The following is a 13,107-nucleotide window of genomic DNA, read 5'->3' on the forward strand; positions in this document are numbered from 1 at the left end:
CTGCCCCTGTGAGCATAAAAACCTTGTGACTAACCTTCATTTGCACCCAGTTATCCAGTTTTTCAACTTAGAGTCTTGTAATCACTAAAGACAGCCCCTAATGTTTATTAATGAAGGGTCCTGGGTCAGCCCAGAACTAACCCATTCCAAGTCCAAGGTAATCTTGATAACCGAGACTGGATCTAACCAAAGTGGGCTCACCTGACATGCGCAGTAGTTTAGATGTTAACCTACGAGTCACCTAGACCTCATCCCGCCATGGTCTTACATAGGTTCTGTGACTAAGCATGGAATCAATCTGAGCATGCTCAATAATTAGATCACCCCTAATCACATCATCTGGGGCCACTGTGCTCATTATCCTAAAACCTGCCCATGTTTCAATTCTATAAAACTATCAGAATTACTGCAGTTCGGGGAGACAGATTCTAGACTGATAGGCCATCTGATCTCCTGCTATGTCTAGTAATATACTTTTTCCTCTCTTTGAAACCCAGTGTCTCAGGAATTGGCCATTTGAGTGCATCGGGCAAAAGAATCCACTGCCTTGGACTAATAAGACCAGTACCTGTCTTTGCAGGACTGAGAGCTGGACTTGCCCAGGGATGCAGAAACTCTTAGTGCAACAAGAGATTCAGACCTCTAGTGCAGAGCTTTCCAACTCTAGTGGGCATCCGGATCACCAGGGCATCATGTTAAAAGGCAGACTCTGGTGCAGAATGTCTGGGGTGAGGCCCAAGACTCTGCATTTCTAACAATGTCCCAGTGGATGCTGATGCCTCATCCAGGGAATGTACTTTCATGAACAAGGCTCCATCCTACCGTGTGCATGTGCCCTCTTCCTCTAGCAAGAACTAGGACGAAAGTTCTACAGTGACATAATTTTCCAAGCACTCTGCCTCTTCTTAGTGTTTATCTGCAAGTCCCCTCTGTGGTCCCAGAGTCCATTTTCAGCATCGCTGTGACACCTCAGCGTGGGTAAAGTATATACCCTGTAGTTGCAGTTGCTTTGTTGGTTTATATTTATTTTTCCTCTTGCTACTATTCTATTTTGTTTTTTTCAAATGGGTTTCCACTTTTACCCACTAAATGGAGACAGCTTAATGCCCCAACGAAAAGAAACTTTACATTCGGATGAAGGATTTGGATGTTTTTATTATTTTTATACCTCTTCAATTGTGTTAGTTCTCAATCAATTAACTTCTATTTCTCCTGAACCTTAAAAGAAACAAGAATTAAATGGTGGAAGCTGTCTTCGTTTTCTTGCAAAGAACATGTGTAGCAAAGTTAGGTACCAGAGCAAGCTCATCCTGTGGCACACTGGCCCCTTTGTCTATTTTTCATGACAATTGCAAACCAGTTTTCTTCATCTAAATACACACTGAAAAGTTGAGAGAGTTTTTACCTGTTTCTTACTCTAGGATTTGAAAATCAGAAGCCTTAACTTTTTGAAAAATTGCAGAACCACACAAAGCTGCTCTGATCTTTTCCATTTGTGACATGTATTTATTGATCATCTATGCAAGTACTTTCCAAAGCTCTTTGCATATAGTAACACATTAATCCTTAAAACAACACTACAAGCAAGTGCTATTCTTAGTCCTATCGTACAGAGAAGGACACTGAAGAACCAAAAGGTTTATAAGTAATTTGCCTGTGTCAGAGCTGGGTTGCCGACCTAGGGGCCTGGCTGCCGAGCCTGCGTCCCACCCTACAGCAGTTCTCTCTTAGGAAGCAACAGGTCAGAGGAAAGAGTTGTGGGAAGGGTGGAGAGGAGTTCTAACATGGGTTTCCATTTTGGAATGCTTTATAGTTTACCAGGAACTTTCCTTTTTGTTTGTCCTCTGCAACCAACACCTCGAGGGAGGCACGGTTGGAATCACCTCCGTTGCACAGATGAGCCCAGAGACGTCAGCGTGTGTAACAGAGTGTGTAACGGAGTGTGTAACGGAGCCAGGTTTCCGAGTCCTCTTGAACCACTCCGTTTAGGACCAAGAGTGCGATCTGGGGCTCTGGGAAATCGCCGTTTCTGGCTCAGCATCTCACCCCAGGCTTGGCTGCAATCGAGGTGTCATTGCAGCTGCACTTTCAACCAACTGGGTTCGCCAGGGTCTCCCAACTTTCCAGGGTGTGTGTGTGTGTGTGTGCGTGTGCGTGTGCGTGTGTGTGTCGGGGAGAGGTGGAGGTAAAATAGGCTGGGGCGGCAGAGCTCCCAAGGGGGCGGCCCCTCTTCTCGTCTCTCCCACCCAGCCCGGCCCAGGCCCCTCCTTGTCGCTCTCCGCCGAGGGGCCCGCGCGAGGCTCGGCGCAGAAGTGGCGGCGCGGACACCCCCGCTGGCCCCTGCAGCGCCGGCCGCGAGGTGGCGGGAGGAGGCGGCGCCAGGACGCGGCGGGCGGCGGCCGGGTGGCCCCACGCGGCGGGCACCTGCCGAGCGCGTCCGGGCGGAGGGGGCGCGGCGCGGCTCCCGGCCCGGCCAGGTCTGTGCGGACCGCGCGGGGCGGGCGCGCTTTGTTGTCTGCGGGAGGCGCGTGGGCGGCCGGGGCGGGAGGGGGAAGGGGGAGCGCGAGGGGGGCGAGGGACAGGGCAGCCGCGGGGGATGGCCCGGCTGCCGGCTCCGCGCGGGCTACCGGCTCCGGGTGGGGACGCGTGGGGACGCGTGTCCACCTGCGCCCGGCGCCCCCGGCCGGCTCCCCGCGCCTGCTCGGCCTCGCGGGGTGGGGGTGGGGGGCCGGAGGGGACGGCAGCCTGCCGGCCGGACTTGCCCTGGGGTTTCGGGGCGGCGCCCCCCCGCCGACGCGGCCGCTGTCCCCTCCGGCCGTTGGGAACCTGCGTTTGAACTCCGGCCTCGGCGGGGTCGCGGGGGGAGGCGACCCGACTAGCGCGAGCCGGGAGGGGAGGAGGGGACGCGCGCGCCCACGTTCACAAAGGCTTCTCTTCTCCATTGTCACCGAAGGGAATGGGGCGGGGGACACCCTGGGGTTGGCAGCTCCCCAGAGTTCCACCCCGACCCCCTGTGGCTCCAGCGCCCGGCCCAGGCTCGGCTCGCGGGTGGCCGGGGACAGGTCAGCGGCGTTGCGACGGGCCCGCGGTGGCCGCGCCTCCCGCCTCTTTTAAAACTCCCCGGCGGCCCCAGTCAGCGGCGCCCCGGAGCCCGGCGCGCATCCTCCCAACTTTCTCCCCGCAGGGAGACTGCCTGGACTACTTTGCTTTTCGAAAGGGCAAGCGAAAAGAAGACTTCTTTTTCCTTTTTGGAAATAAGAATGCCATTTTCCTCCTTCAACTCTGAAGGCTTTTACTACCGCAAGCTCTTTTTTAAGCATATTTTGTGGCCGTTGGTCTTTCTTGGGTTGCTGACCGAACCAGCCAATGGCTCTGAAATATGCGGCCTGAGAGCCTTAAACATAAACTGAAGGGCGAGGTGGGGGGCTCTGAGGACTGTGGAGGTGACTTTTTCCTGGTAATATAGAGCAGACTTCTTAATCCATAGCCAGAGTCCACATCCAGGGGCATCTGAGCTCGCTGCTGGGCACCCAGAACCCCGGGCAGGTGAACGGGTTAACGTGAAGCTGTAATGGAGAGGCAGGATGTGCAGGGGATGGCCCGTGGGAGGGCAGCAGGATGTGTGGCCGTGGAGGGAGGGGCAGGGCTGAGGCCATAAAAATAGCAGTGCCCGCCTGGGGAGCTGTTGGCTGTGGGCTGAGTCCTGGGAGTCTCCCCCCACCCCCCATGGTCAGGCCAGAGGTCTGCGCTTGGCCAGGTCGGTTTCCCTTGGCCAGGTAGGTACTGGGGCCAGGAAGCAGTTGCTGTGGGCAGAGAGTTTTCTCATATGCATGTCCCGGTGGAATGACTGTCCCAAAGCTGGACTTTAGACCTTGTGTTCATCAGTGGGGCACCCTTCCTGAGTTCTCCCCTCCGGTCGCCTTCCAGCACAGCGGCTCTCCTGGCACCTGCCAGCTGGCTGGGAAGCCGCCAAAACCCAGCCCTGCAGCCCTGGACGGGCTGTGAGGAGTTGCCTCTCGGTGGTGAGTTAGCAGAATGTGACTAGATAGGGAGAGGGGGTTGCAGGGCCGTGTGTGAGCACGGAGCGGCTCCTGTGGGGCCCACCCTCAGGGGTCCTGATTTGGTGGGGTGGGGTGGGCTCTGTGCCTTCTAGGTTCTCCTGGTGGCTCCGAAGTGCAGCCACGGTTGAGAAGCCCTGCTGAGCTGTCTGAAGCTCAGTTTGGGTCTATGTGAAATGGTGATAATACCTCCCCTGGCTGCCTCCCAGCCCAGTGAAAATGTGGTTTATGTGAATGATTGTTGTAAAGCATGAAGTGGTGTGTGTTATAAGACGGTGGACTTCAGAAATCGCCTAAGTTGAACTGCAAACCTCTTTGTGTTAAATATTCCCTAATTTATATGGTGACTTTTAAAACAATGTTTTGAGAGTAGTATAGGCTTAATTTTCTTACAGAGACACTCTGTAAGAGAGGTTAGGAAGAGAGGGGAATGAGAAGGTAGGAGGTGAATTTAGTTTATAAATATTTTTGCATTTGCAAAGTGTAGTGAAGAGAGAGCACTTCGAAGATGAAAGGATTTTATGTAACTTGAAACCCAGTGTTTCTCTGCAATTTCCATCCCTCTTATCCCTTTTTGACTGCTAAGGTTTCTGTTTAACTTCTCCCATATCTGGCTGGTCTAAGATGAACTTTGTGGTTGAGATAGCCCCTTCCTGTAGTTCAGGCTCCTATTAATGAAAGTTTGAACTAAAATCGCAACATTTATCTTGGGAAAAGTCAGCACCTTTATAACTCAGGGTTGTCATTATGATCACTTCAAAAAGAAAAGTCCCTTACCTTTAAAGTTATTTAATTACCTTCTGTAAAATGGTGGGGGTGGGGGGACAAACTTGGAATCGAAATAAAGGATACTGGAGTGTATATGTGGTGGGGCAAATACACTGGACTTAGACAGCATTTTGCCACCAATTTAATTCATTTGGAGTTATTTTTAAGGGGCTCCTGGGGAGGTAGTTAGAATTGTAATAGTAAAAATATCAGAAAATTAATGGCCTATGTAACTCATTTCTCTTAAGTTCACACCATTTCACTCTTTATATTATCTGACAAGATCTTTTTAAATCTTTTTTTTAACAATTTTATTTACACACAATACAATCCATCCTAAGCGTCAATCAATGGCTCTTGTATAATCTCATTCTTTAAAAATTCTTATTTGACAAGTGAGAGATGCTGAACTAAATTAGCACATGCAGATTCCTTTTTAATAGTGATTGTCAGAATAGGAGGTCTGGATTTAACGGTGTCAAAATCTCTTAGGCTACTTGGTAAAATAGTTAAAACAGGTTTGTGCACCACCACAGACCTCCAGTATCTCACCGAGGTGGGGCCCAGGGACTGCCATCTTAAATGGGCAGCCCAGGTGGTTTCTGTGTGCACCAGGTTTTGACATCTTTTCCCAGTTACTCTTCTCCTGCGCAGAGATCAGTCGAGGATGGGAGCGAGGGATCCTTCAGGGGACCTCAAAACACTTGTAGAAAGAATCCCTCTGGGGGGTGAGAGCCTGCCTTATGGAAGGCAATAGTCTGTGGAGTTGTACTAGAGACACTGAACCAGGAGTTCCTGGCGCTGGCTCTCTGGGTGAGTGGCCAACAGGAAAAGGTAGCAAGATGGTGCTCTCTTGGGAAACTGTTGAGCCTCTAGCAGAAGTCTTTGTGGGCGGCAGGCCTGTGTAACCTGTTTATAATACTCTTCCCTTTGGGAAAGCTACATTATGGTGTTTCTTCATGTTTCTTAAAGTGAAACTGACAGAACTTTCAGCCCAAGATAGGACACCAGGTACTCTGTGGTTACCAGGACACTTTCGGATATCAGAGAAAGTGACTTAGAGGTCAGGAGCCCCTCCTGAGAAGGGACTCAGTCATGCCTCAAGGCTCCGCTAATCACGTCTGTGAAATTTACCGGAAACCCAACTCCCACTGTCTTAGAACGTCCCATAATTACTTCTGAGCCCTGTTAAAGGATTAGTTCTTAAACAGACGGGATGATGAAATGGCTCAAGTGGCATCTGAAGGTAACCATGGGCAGGTTATGGATTTATCCGGTGAAACTTTGGATTTAACCCACTGTTGGATGCTGTTTGGCCCAAGGAAAAACGTTGTTTAAATGTCCAGATTGAAATAAAAAAATCCAAATAAATCCAATTCATTGATAGTTGATCACATGTTGATCGCTGATCAGAGTACCAGCTGGCAATTACTTAGCATGTTCTGCATGGTAGTCTTTATTTTCACTTTTCCATCTCTTCATTCAGAATTACGGTTATAGAAAAGGCTGAATGTAAAAGAATACTGGCTCCTGTCCAGGACAGGCCCTGCTTTTGTTGGCACGAGACGGGAGTGAGTGGTAGAAATGGCTGTCAACATGACCTGCTTCCTTTTCCCCTTCGGTTAAAGCAGCAGGTAGAGAGAGGAGGGCAGGACTCCGGGCACAATCGCCTTCTGTTCTATGCCTTAAGGAAGAGCTTGCCTGATGTGTCTTAAAAGCACAGAGAAAGCAGCCTGGTCCCTCATCTTGTCGAAACTACTCCTGCCACAGTTTCCTCCTGATCGCCTGATGACCTCAACCCTGTCCTCCTTCAGGCTGCATTTCATGTGGTGGGTCTTTCTCCTTCCCAGAACATTCTTCTCCCTTAATGCAGGTCTCAGCTGGCTCGGGCCCTCCTAATGCCTTCTTGCTAGGTTCTCTGCCTTCTGGGAGGGTTGTTGGACCTCCAGCCATCCCTTCGATATCCTTGTCTTCTGCCCCACTCTCTCACACATGCTCCCTGCATCCTCTCATTCTCCAGTGGTTTCACCCCCAGACCACAGCTCCAGCCAGCTTCTCCCTCGAAACTGACCTCTTCTCATTCATTTTCTATTTAGGTTGCTGATGTCACTTTTCCCCCAGTTATTCAGATCAGAAACCTTAAATCATATCCTCTCTCTCACCCAGCCACTGAATCAACAAGACCTGTTCTTGTCTTCTAAACACTTCTTGGCCCTCTCTTGCCTATCTGTCTGCACTTCCACTGGTCTGCTTCAGGTGCCCATCTCTTACCCTGACTGTCATACAACCTCTTGAGATCTCCTGCCTGCAGTCTTCTCCCCTTTCAAGGCATCTCACTTCTTCCAGAATGATCTGCCAGAGTCAAGTTTTACCTTCTGAGAGTCTCCTTAGGGCCTGTCAGTGGCTCCCTTTCAGCTCTGAGCTCTCACCTTGTCTGTCTCTCCAGGCTAATTTCTCTCGCTGCCTGCTTTTGGGTCTGTACACACCATTTGGTGTCTTGCCTCTTTGCCTTTGCTGTCCCCTTGCCTCTCTCCCTCTCCTCTGCCCCCTTGGCTGACTCCTCCTCTTCTTCTGACTCTGGACGGACTCACCATGGGGTAGGGGGCAGCGGGGGGGGGGGGTGAGCCCGGTTGTCTCCCTTCCCCCAGACAGAGTTTGCTGTCCCCCTGGGCATTGTCACAGCGCCCTTTGCATAGGTCAGTCGCCGAATGTATTCTTTTGTGTCCTAACTTTTTTTCGAACCCTCCACTCCCTAGAACTGTTTTGCTATTTGTGACCTCGGCAACCAGGGCAAAGGAGCTATTTAATAAATGTTGACTGAGTAAATGTGTGAAATCAGTGGAGCTGCTTTGGCTTCGATCTTCCATGGTACTGAGCCAAGTTCTAGCTACCTCATGACTTGTGTTCGCAAGTCCAGCAGGCCTAAAGCGTGGTTGTGTGCGAGCCACCTGGCCAAACCCTGCACCCACAAACACCAGCAAGATGAGGTCTGCTCACAGCTTCTGGAACAGCTGCCAGCTAGCTTATCGGGGCACTCTTCTTGGGTAATTATTTCAGTAGAAAGCAGAAAACCCAAAGGGTATCAACGTCTTTTTCATGATTATGGTCATGCTAATACTGAGAGTTTTCAAGTGAAATTAAGAACAGTCCATTTGGGCTTAATATTTGGATTTCTCTTCTATACTCTTGGCATAACATTTAAGCTGTAAAAAAGCCTTTTTTTCTTAACTCTCAGAAATGTTCATCTTTAGAGAAACAAATCCTGGTCCTATGCCTGTGTGTCTTTGTCCGACTAAATATTTCAAGGGTTTTTGTGTTTGTGTGTGATTGTGTGCTGCTGTTGTTGTTTTTTTAACCTTGACATCCTTAGCCACTTGGAAGGCTGTTGCCCAAGGCAACCGGACAAGTAAAATCTGGTGAGAGAGAAGGAGCCTCTCCCCAGACGTCCGAGGGACCTCTTGTCCCCCCATAAAACCCAAGAGTTCTCTGGCTCCTGCCAGGTGGGCCCATCAGGGCGGGGAGAGGCGGCTCCGGGACTCTCTGCTGAAGCGGGGCCTCGCCCACCGTAGGCCAGGCCTGTGTGAACGGCGCGGCCGGTACTTTTTCTTAAGCTTTGCCTCATTGAAGCAAACTTTGGATCTCAAACACGTTTTGGAATTGAGGGAATACTAATACTCCCAGAATCTTGCCTCGCAGAGGAAAGAAGCAGCAGGGACATCCTTGGGGTTGTTTGAGGAAAATGGGAAGAGATTCAGGACGAATGTAGAGCCTCTGCAGCGCCTGTGACTGCTTAGGGCCTCGTGTACAATTGTGCGTGCACGACAATCACAGCCCGCGGCAACAAAAGCAAAAGGGTACACTGAGCCTTTTTCCTTTTAGAGATTTAAGATCACCATCTGCCTGCTTGTATTTGAAATTCTCCAGGTAGAATTTAGAAGAAAAATATGGCGAAAGAAGGTGTGTGGGTTTTTTGTTTTTTTAAAACCAGGGAATTGTTCTTCCTATTTTCTAATGTTAAAATTAGATTTAAAAAATCAAGAAATAAATCTGCAGATCCAGATATGATTATATCCTAAAGTCTGTGTCCCTTCTAGAGGACCCCCGTGGCCTGATTTGGATGGGATGATAAAGCGAATACCAGGGTCAAGTCACAAAAACATGGCTACTTGGGTCTTCGGTGTCTATGTGACCAGTGGATGGGGTTGGTGTGACAGTGCTGACCTTTTTTCTTCTTATCTTTATTTTGAATATTCCTCAGAATGGTGCCATACAAGATGGTTTAGGAAAAAGTTGTAAGAATCCAAAAAGGCACACATGGAACACTGACATAAAGGAGATATATGGGTAATAGATTATTGGCCAATAGCAGTATTAATAAAATCAAAGGGTTAGTTGATTTGTGGAAGAGGCAATAAAAGACTAATCAAGATTGCGTGTTTAAAAAGGAAGATGAAGGAGATGGGAGAAAATACCGTCTCTTCTAATTAAGAAAGAGGTCGTGGAGTTAGTGGCACCCACAAGTTGTTCTTGAACTAAACTATGTATTGGGCAATAAGATAGTATCCAGTCCTGTATTGGCTCCTTTCCTTGAATAGATCAGCATGGTTCAATGCAGTGGTACTCAATCTTGGGGTACAGTAGAACCCCTCTCTAGGCTGGGCCCCGGGCATCATGTTCTTACTAAGCCCCCCTTGGGTTCCAATGTGCAATTGGACTTGAGAAGCATCGGGTGGGATAAGGCTGGGGGCTGCTTCGAGTGCTGTTGTGGGTGAGGGGAGGCACTGGGAGAAGGAACTGGCAGGGCCTGACCCAAGAGACCGTGAGAAGTTTTATCTGAAAAGAAAGAAAGGGTTAGATGTGAGAAAGAGGAGACCCTGAAGCCTGAAGTCTGCTAGAACAGCTGGAACAGAGCTTTAAAAGCGGTTAAGGATCTTTGAGCAGGTGGACAGTTTACTGTAAGGCACAGTGGCCTCTTCCCTGGGTGGTTAAGGATTTACTGGTACAGTGTAGTTTGAAGTAGGGACAAAAATAAAGCTGAATGGATAGGACAACATTTTAAAAATGAAATGGAAAGGTGATATTTTTGTTGCTGAGCCACATATTTATTTGTTACATTATTTACATCTTAATTGTTTTAAAAGGCGCTATGCCAGTTATTAAGTCAACAGGTAGAAGTAATAATGAACCATAAATATGTTAGAAGACTAAGTACAGAAAGGTATTTGTAGTAATTACCAAATTAGGGAGAAGTGTTTGCCTAGCAAAGGATTGCAGATGGCTTCTGTTTGAAATATAGTTATAGTTTTCTCTTTAAATTCAAGATTGCTTCCCCAAAAAAGTTCATTTAAGTTTCTTTGCTGGATTTTCATTGGAGGAATAATATTTCAGTGTTTGTTCTGGAACTCTGAATTCCATTCTTTGCTTAGAGGATTTAAAAGTGTTTTAAAGTAATCTGAATAAACAATCAGCATTCGTTCTGAAAGTTTGCCAGCTTGGAGAATTAGACTTGATATTGAAACCAAAAGAACCCAGGGACTTTTATATCCTTGAAACAAGAGCCTAAATGTCAAGGAGAAAAATCTAGGTTTTTATTTTTCTTTCTTTCTTTTTCTTCTTGAAACAACAGAAGTAAATAATATGTTTTGCTATGGAACCCTTGATTATATTTCAATATTATAAAGGGAGGTTGCTTGTTTAACTGAACATTGATACAGAGGAAATTTGTTGGAGAAGGCTGAATTTAATTTTAAAGATACTATCCATTTCAGAATAAATACTGCAAAACGGTATAGTTAGTTATTTTGGCTTTGTTCACTGAGGCAACAGTTATGCCTGTCTTTTTGCAGTGAGTGTCTCAGTTTTCTTTTAAAATTTATTTTTTACACTATAGACTCATGTTTGACTGTTGGAGATTTATCCTGTGCAAGAAAACTGGAAACAATTGTCCTTCAGCACAACAATGCAATGAGGCCAAAAAGGAAGAAACTGATCATCAAATTGATGTATCCGATGTCATCAGGCTTGTTCAAGATACACAAGAGGTGACCGTCACACTGACAGGTAATGGCCCTGGCTTTTCAAACCTTGCTTTGATCCTGAAGATCTTACCACTGATCAGACTCCAGAGTCTTTGTTCTTTTAGGAGATTGGCTTGTTTTAGGTCTCAAAGAATAGTTGAATACCTGGCTTTCTAGGTTACAATCTGGGATGGTGACTGAATTAATGTAGCTTTTATCTGCCCAGGTTCTCCGCTGAGAAAATTTGCCTCAACATAATCGAGTCCTTGGCTTTCTGTTGGTTATTTAAATGAATGTTTTAAAATAAGGTTGGCTCCTTGTTAGATACAAAGAGAAATGTTATTTTTGACTTTTACTAAAGTATAGTACACCTTAAAAGGAACTAGTAGTAGGGTTTGGATCACTTATTAACAAAGTAAAAGAGCTATTGATTGACTTTGGCATATCGTCTTTTTAAGGATGGCACGGAAGCTTTTGCTGGTTACCAAGTCAGAGGGCCATGCCTGGAGAAACAGAATTAACAGAGCCCCCAGACGCTTCCAGGCTTGAGTCAGTTTTAAAAGCTTATTCTGATCTTTTAGTCCAGGTCGTTGTAATGCTTTTTCTCTCTGCTCCTCAGCCAGACTGAAAGTTCTCCATGTGCTTCCTGATGTAAGAAACTCACTGCTTCCCCAAGCCTTAGTTTTGCCTGCATTTAATTATTTGTTTCCATTCTTTCCCAAATGGACTCCGGAAGTAGTTTTCACTCCATAAAGTGAGCACGTGCGCTTAAATGTTCCAGCGAAAGTGCGCATCTGATCGTTAGTGAGCTGGCCTGGCACTGCAGCTCGCAATCATTAGCGCCCAGCCTTGGATTGAGTTAGGGTTTCAAAGCGAAAAAGTTAGAGACTCACGTAAGTAAGGATTTTCATAATCATTTCTTAATGTCCTAAGTCTGGAGCTTTTCTCTACCTTAATCTGAGCTAGCAGTCGAGGTTCTTGAGCTGCACCATCAAAACTAGTTGGGTAAAAGCATAATTCTAAGGATTTATGTATAAAAGTCTGAGCACAGCCATCCAGTTTAAATTTCATATGCTACCAAGTTAAGGGTTGCCCCCATAATTTCTGTCCTAGCCCATGCGTTTTTTGGTAGGAATCATAATTGCACCCATTTTTGGAACTCAGCATTTGTGTGTCTGCATCTGTTGATAACTATTTGAAATGGTGACAATGGTTGTCTTATAGGTGCCTTTTAGCTCCCATGGTTCAGAGCCACAGCTTAGCTTAAGGGCTCGCGCACGTGTAAAGGTGGGTTGGCTAGTTGGACTTGGCTGAGCGAGTGACTGCAGTTTGGGGTGGTCATCCCAACCAACACCTCCTTCCAGTTTTGCAGGTTTAGGAACTTGGTTTTTGCCTTTCTCCTGGGAAGACTGTGAACAAGAGACTGAAGTATAAACTTCTAAGCGACCCTTCCCCCTTGTGACAAGCACTGTCTTTCCAGGGATCAAATATTCTTATTTATTATCCAGGTCACACTTCCTCATGTGACCTGGTATTTGTATATTTGAGAAACCAAATGAGTAATGAGACGTGACATGAGAACAAAAGGAGGAGAGGTCGCTAGGAAAATCCTGCACCCCGTTCAGTTACAGGACCACCTGTCCTTCCCCTGCGCTACAGAAGGGAAATGCAAAGGGGCATGTAATGAAAAGGAATCTATAAATAAAAGGGATGTGAGTACCTATTTTTCATTAACGTTTATGGCTAGGAGATTACTTAGTCCTACAGTGCTCGACCTGACTGCAAATCAGCCACCTGGAACTAGCCAGGACACCCAGCATTGGTTTGCTTTTCTTAAGCAACTGTGTGAATCTAATGTGTATCATGTTTGAAGACTGCTAATTTAGTTTAACCTATATTTTGTTTTTTGGCTTTTTAAAAAATATTTTTATGGAGAAAACTCATACAAACATGCAAACATTAACATACAAACATTCCATACATGGTGTATAATTAATGGCTCACAGTATCATCACCTCGTTGTGTATTCATCACCATGATCATTTTTTTGAATATTTGCATCACTCCAGAAAAAGAAATAAAAAGAAAAAACTCATACATACCATACCTCTTACCTCTCCCTGTCCCTGACCACTAATATTTCCATCTATCCAATTTATTCTAACCTTTGTCCCCCCATTATTTGATTGTTTTTTATCCATTTATTTTACTTATCTGTCCATACCTTGTCCATACACTGTAAAAGCTATATCATTATATAATCA

General features: G+C 46.7%; 1 protein-coding gene across 9 annotated transcripts in view; it reads left to right on the forward strand.

Annotated features, from left to right (window-relative positions):
* The first annotated feature begins 1,629 nt into the window (after positions 1 to 1,629).
* MCF2L (MCF.2 cell line derived transforming sequence like) overlaps positions 1,630 to 13,107 on the forward strand; it is a 331,118-nt gene continuing 319,640 nt past the window's right edge. For 4 of the 9 annotated variants that reach the window (XM_077158723.1, XM_077158708.1, XM_077158709.1 and 1 more), the window contains exons 1-2: positions 3,648 to 3,776; positions 10,717 to 10,886. In XM_077158723.1, the coding sequence (XP_077014838.1) occupies positions 3,727 to 3,776; positions 10,717 to 10,886 (220 nt within the window). In that variant the 5' untranslated portion in view covers positions 3,648 to 3,726. The other 5 variants (XM_077158711.1, XM_077158710.1, XM_077158713.1 and 2 more) reach the window with 5 other exon arrangements.

This window comes from Tamandua tetradactyla, chromosome 4 (assembly GCF_023851605.1).
Source record: "Tamandua tetradactyla isolate mTamTet1 chromosome 4, mTamTet1.pri, whole genome shotgun sequence".
NCBI lineage: Eukaryota > Metazoa > Chordata > Mammalia > Pilosa > Myrmecophagidae > Tamandua > Tamandua tetradactyla.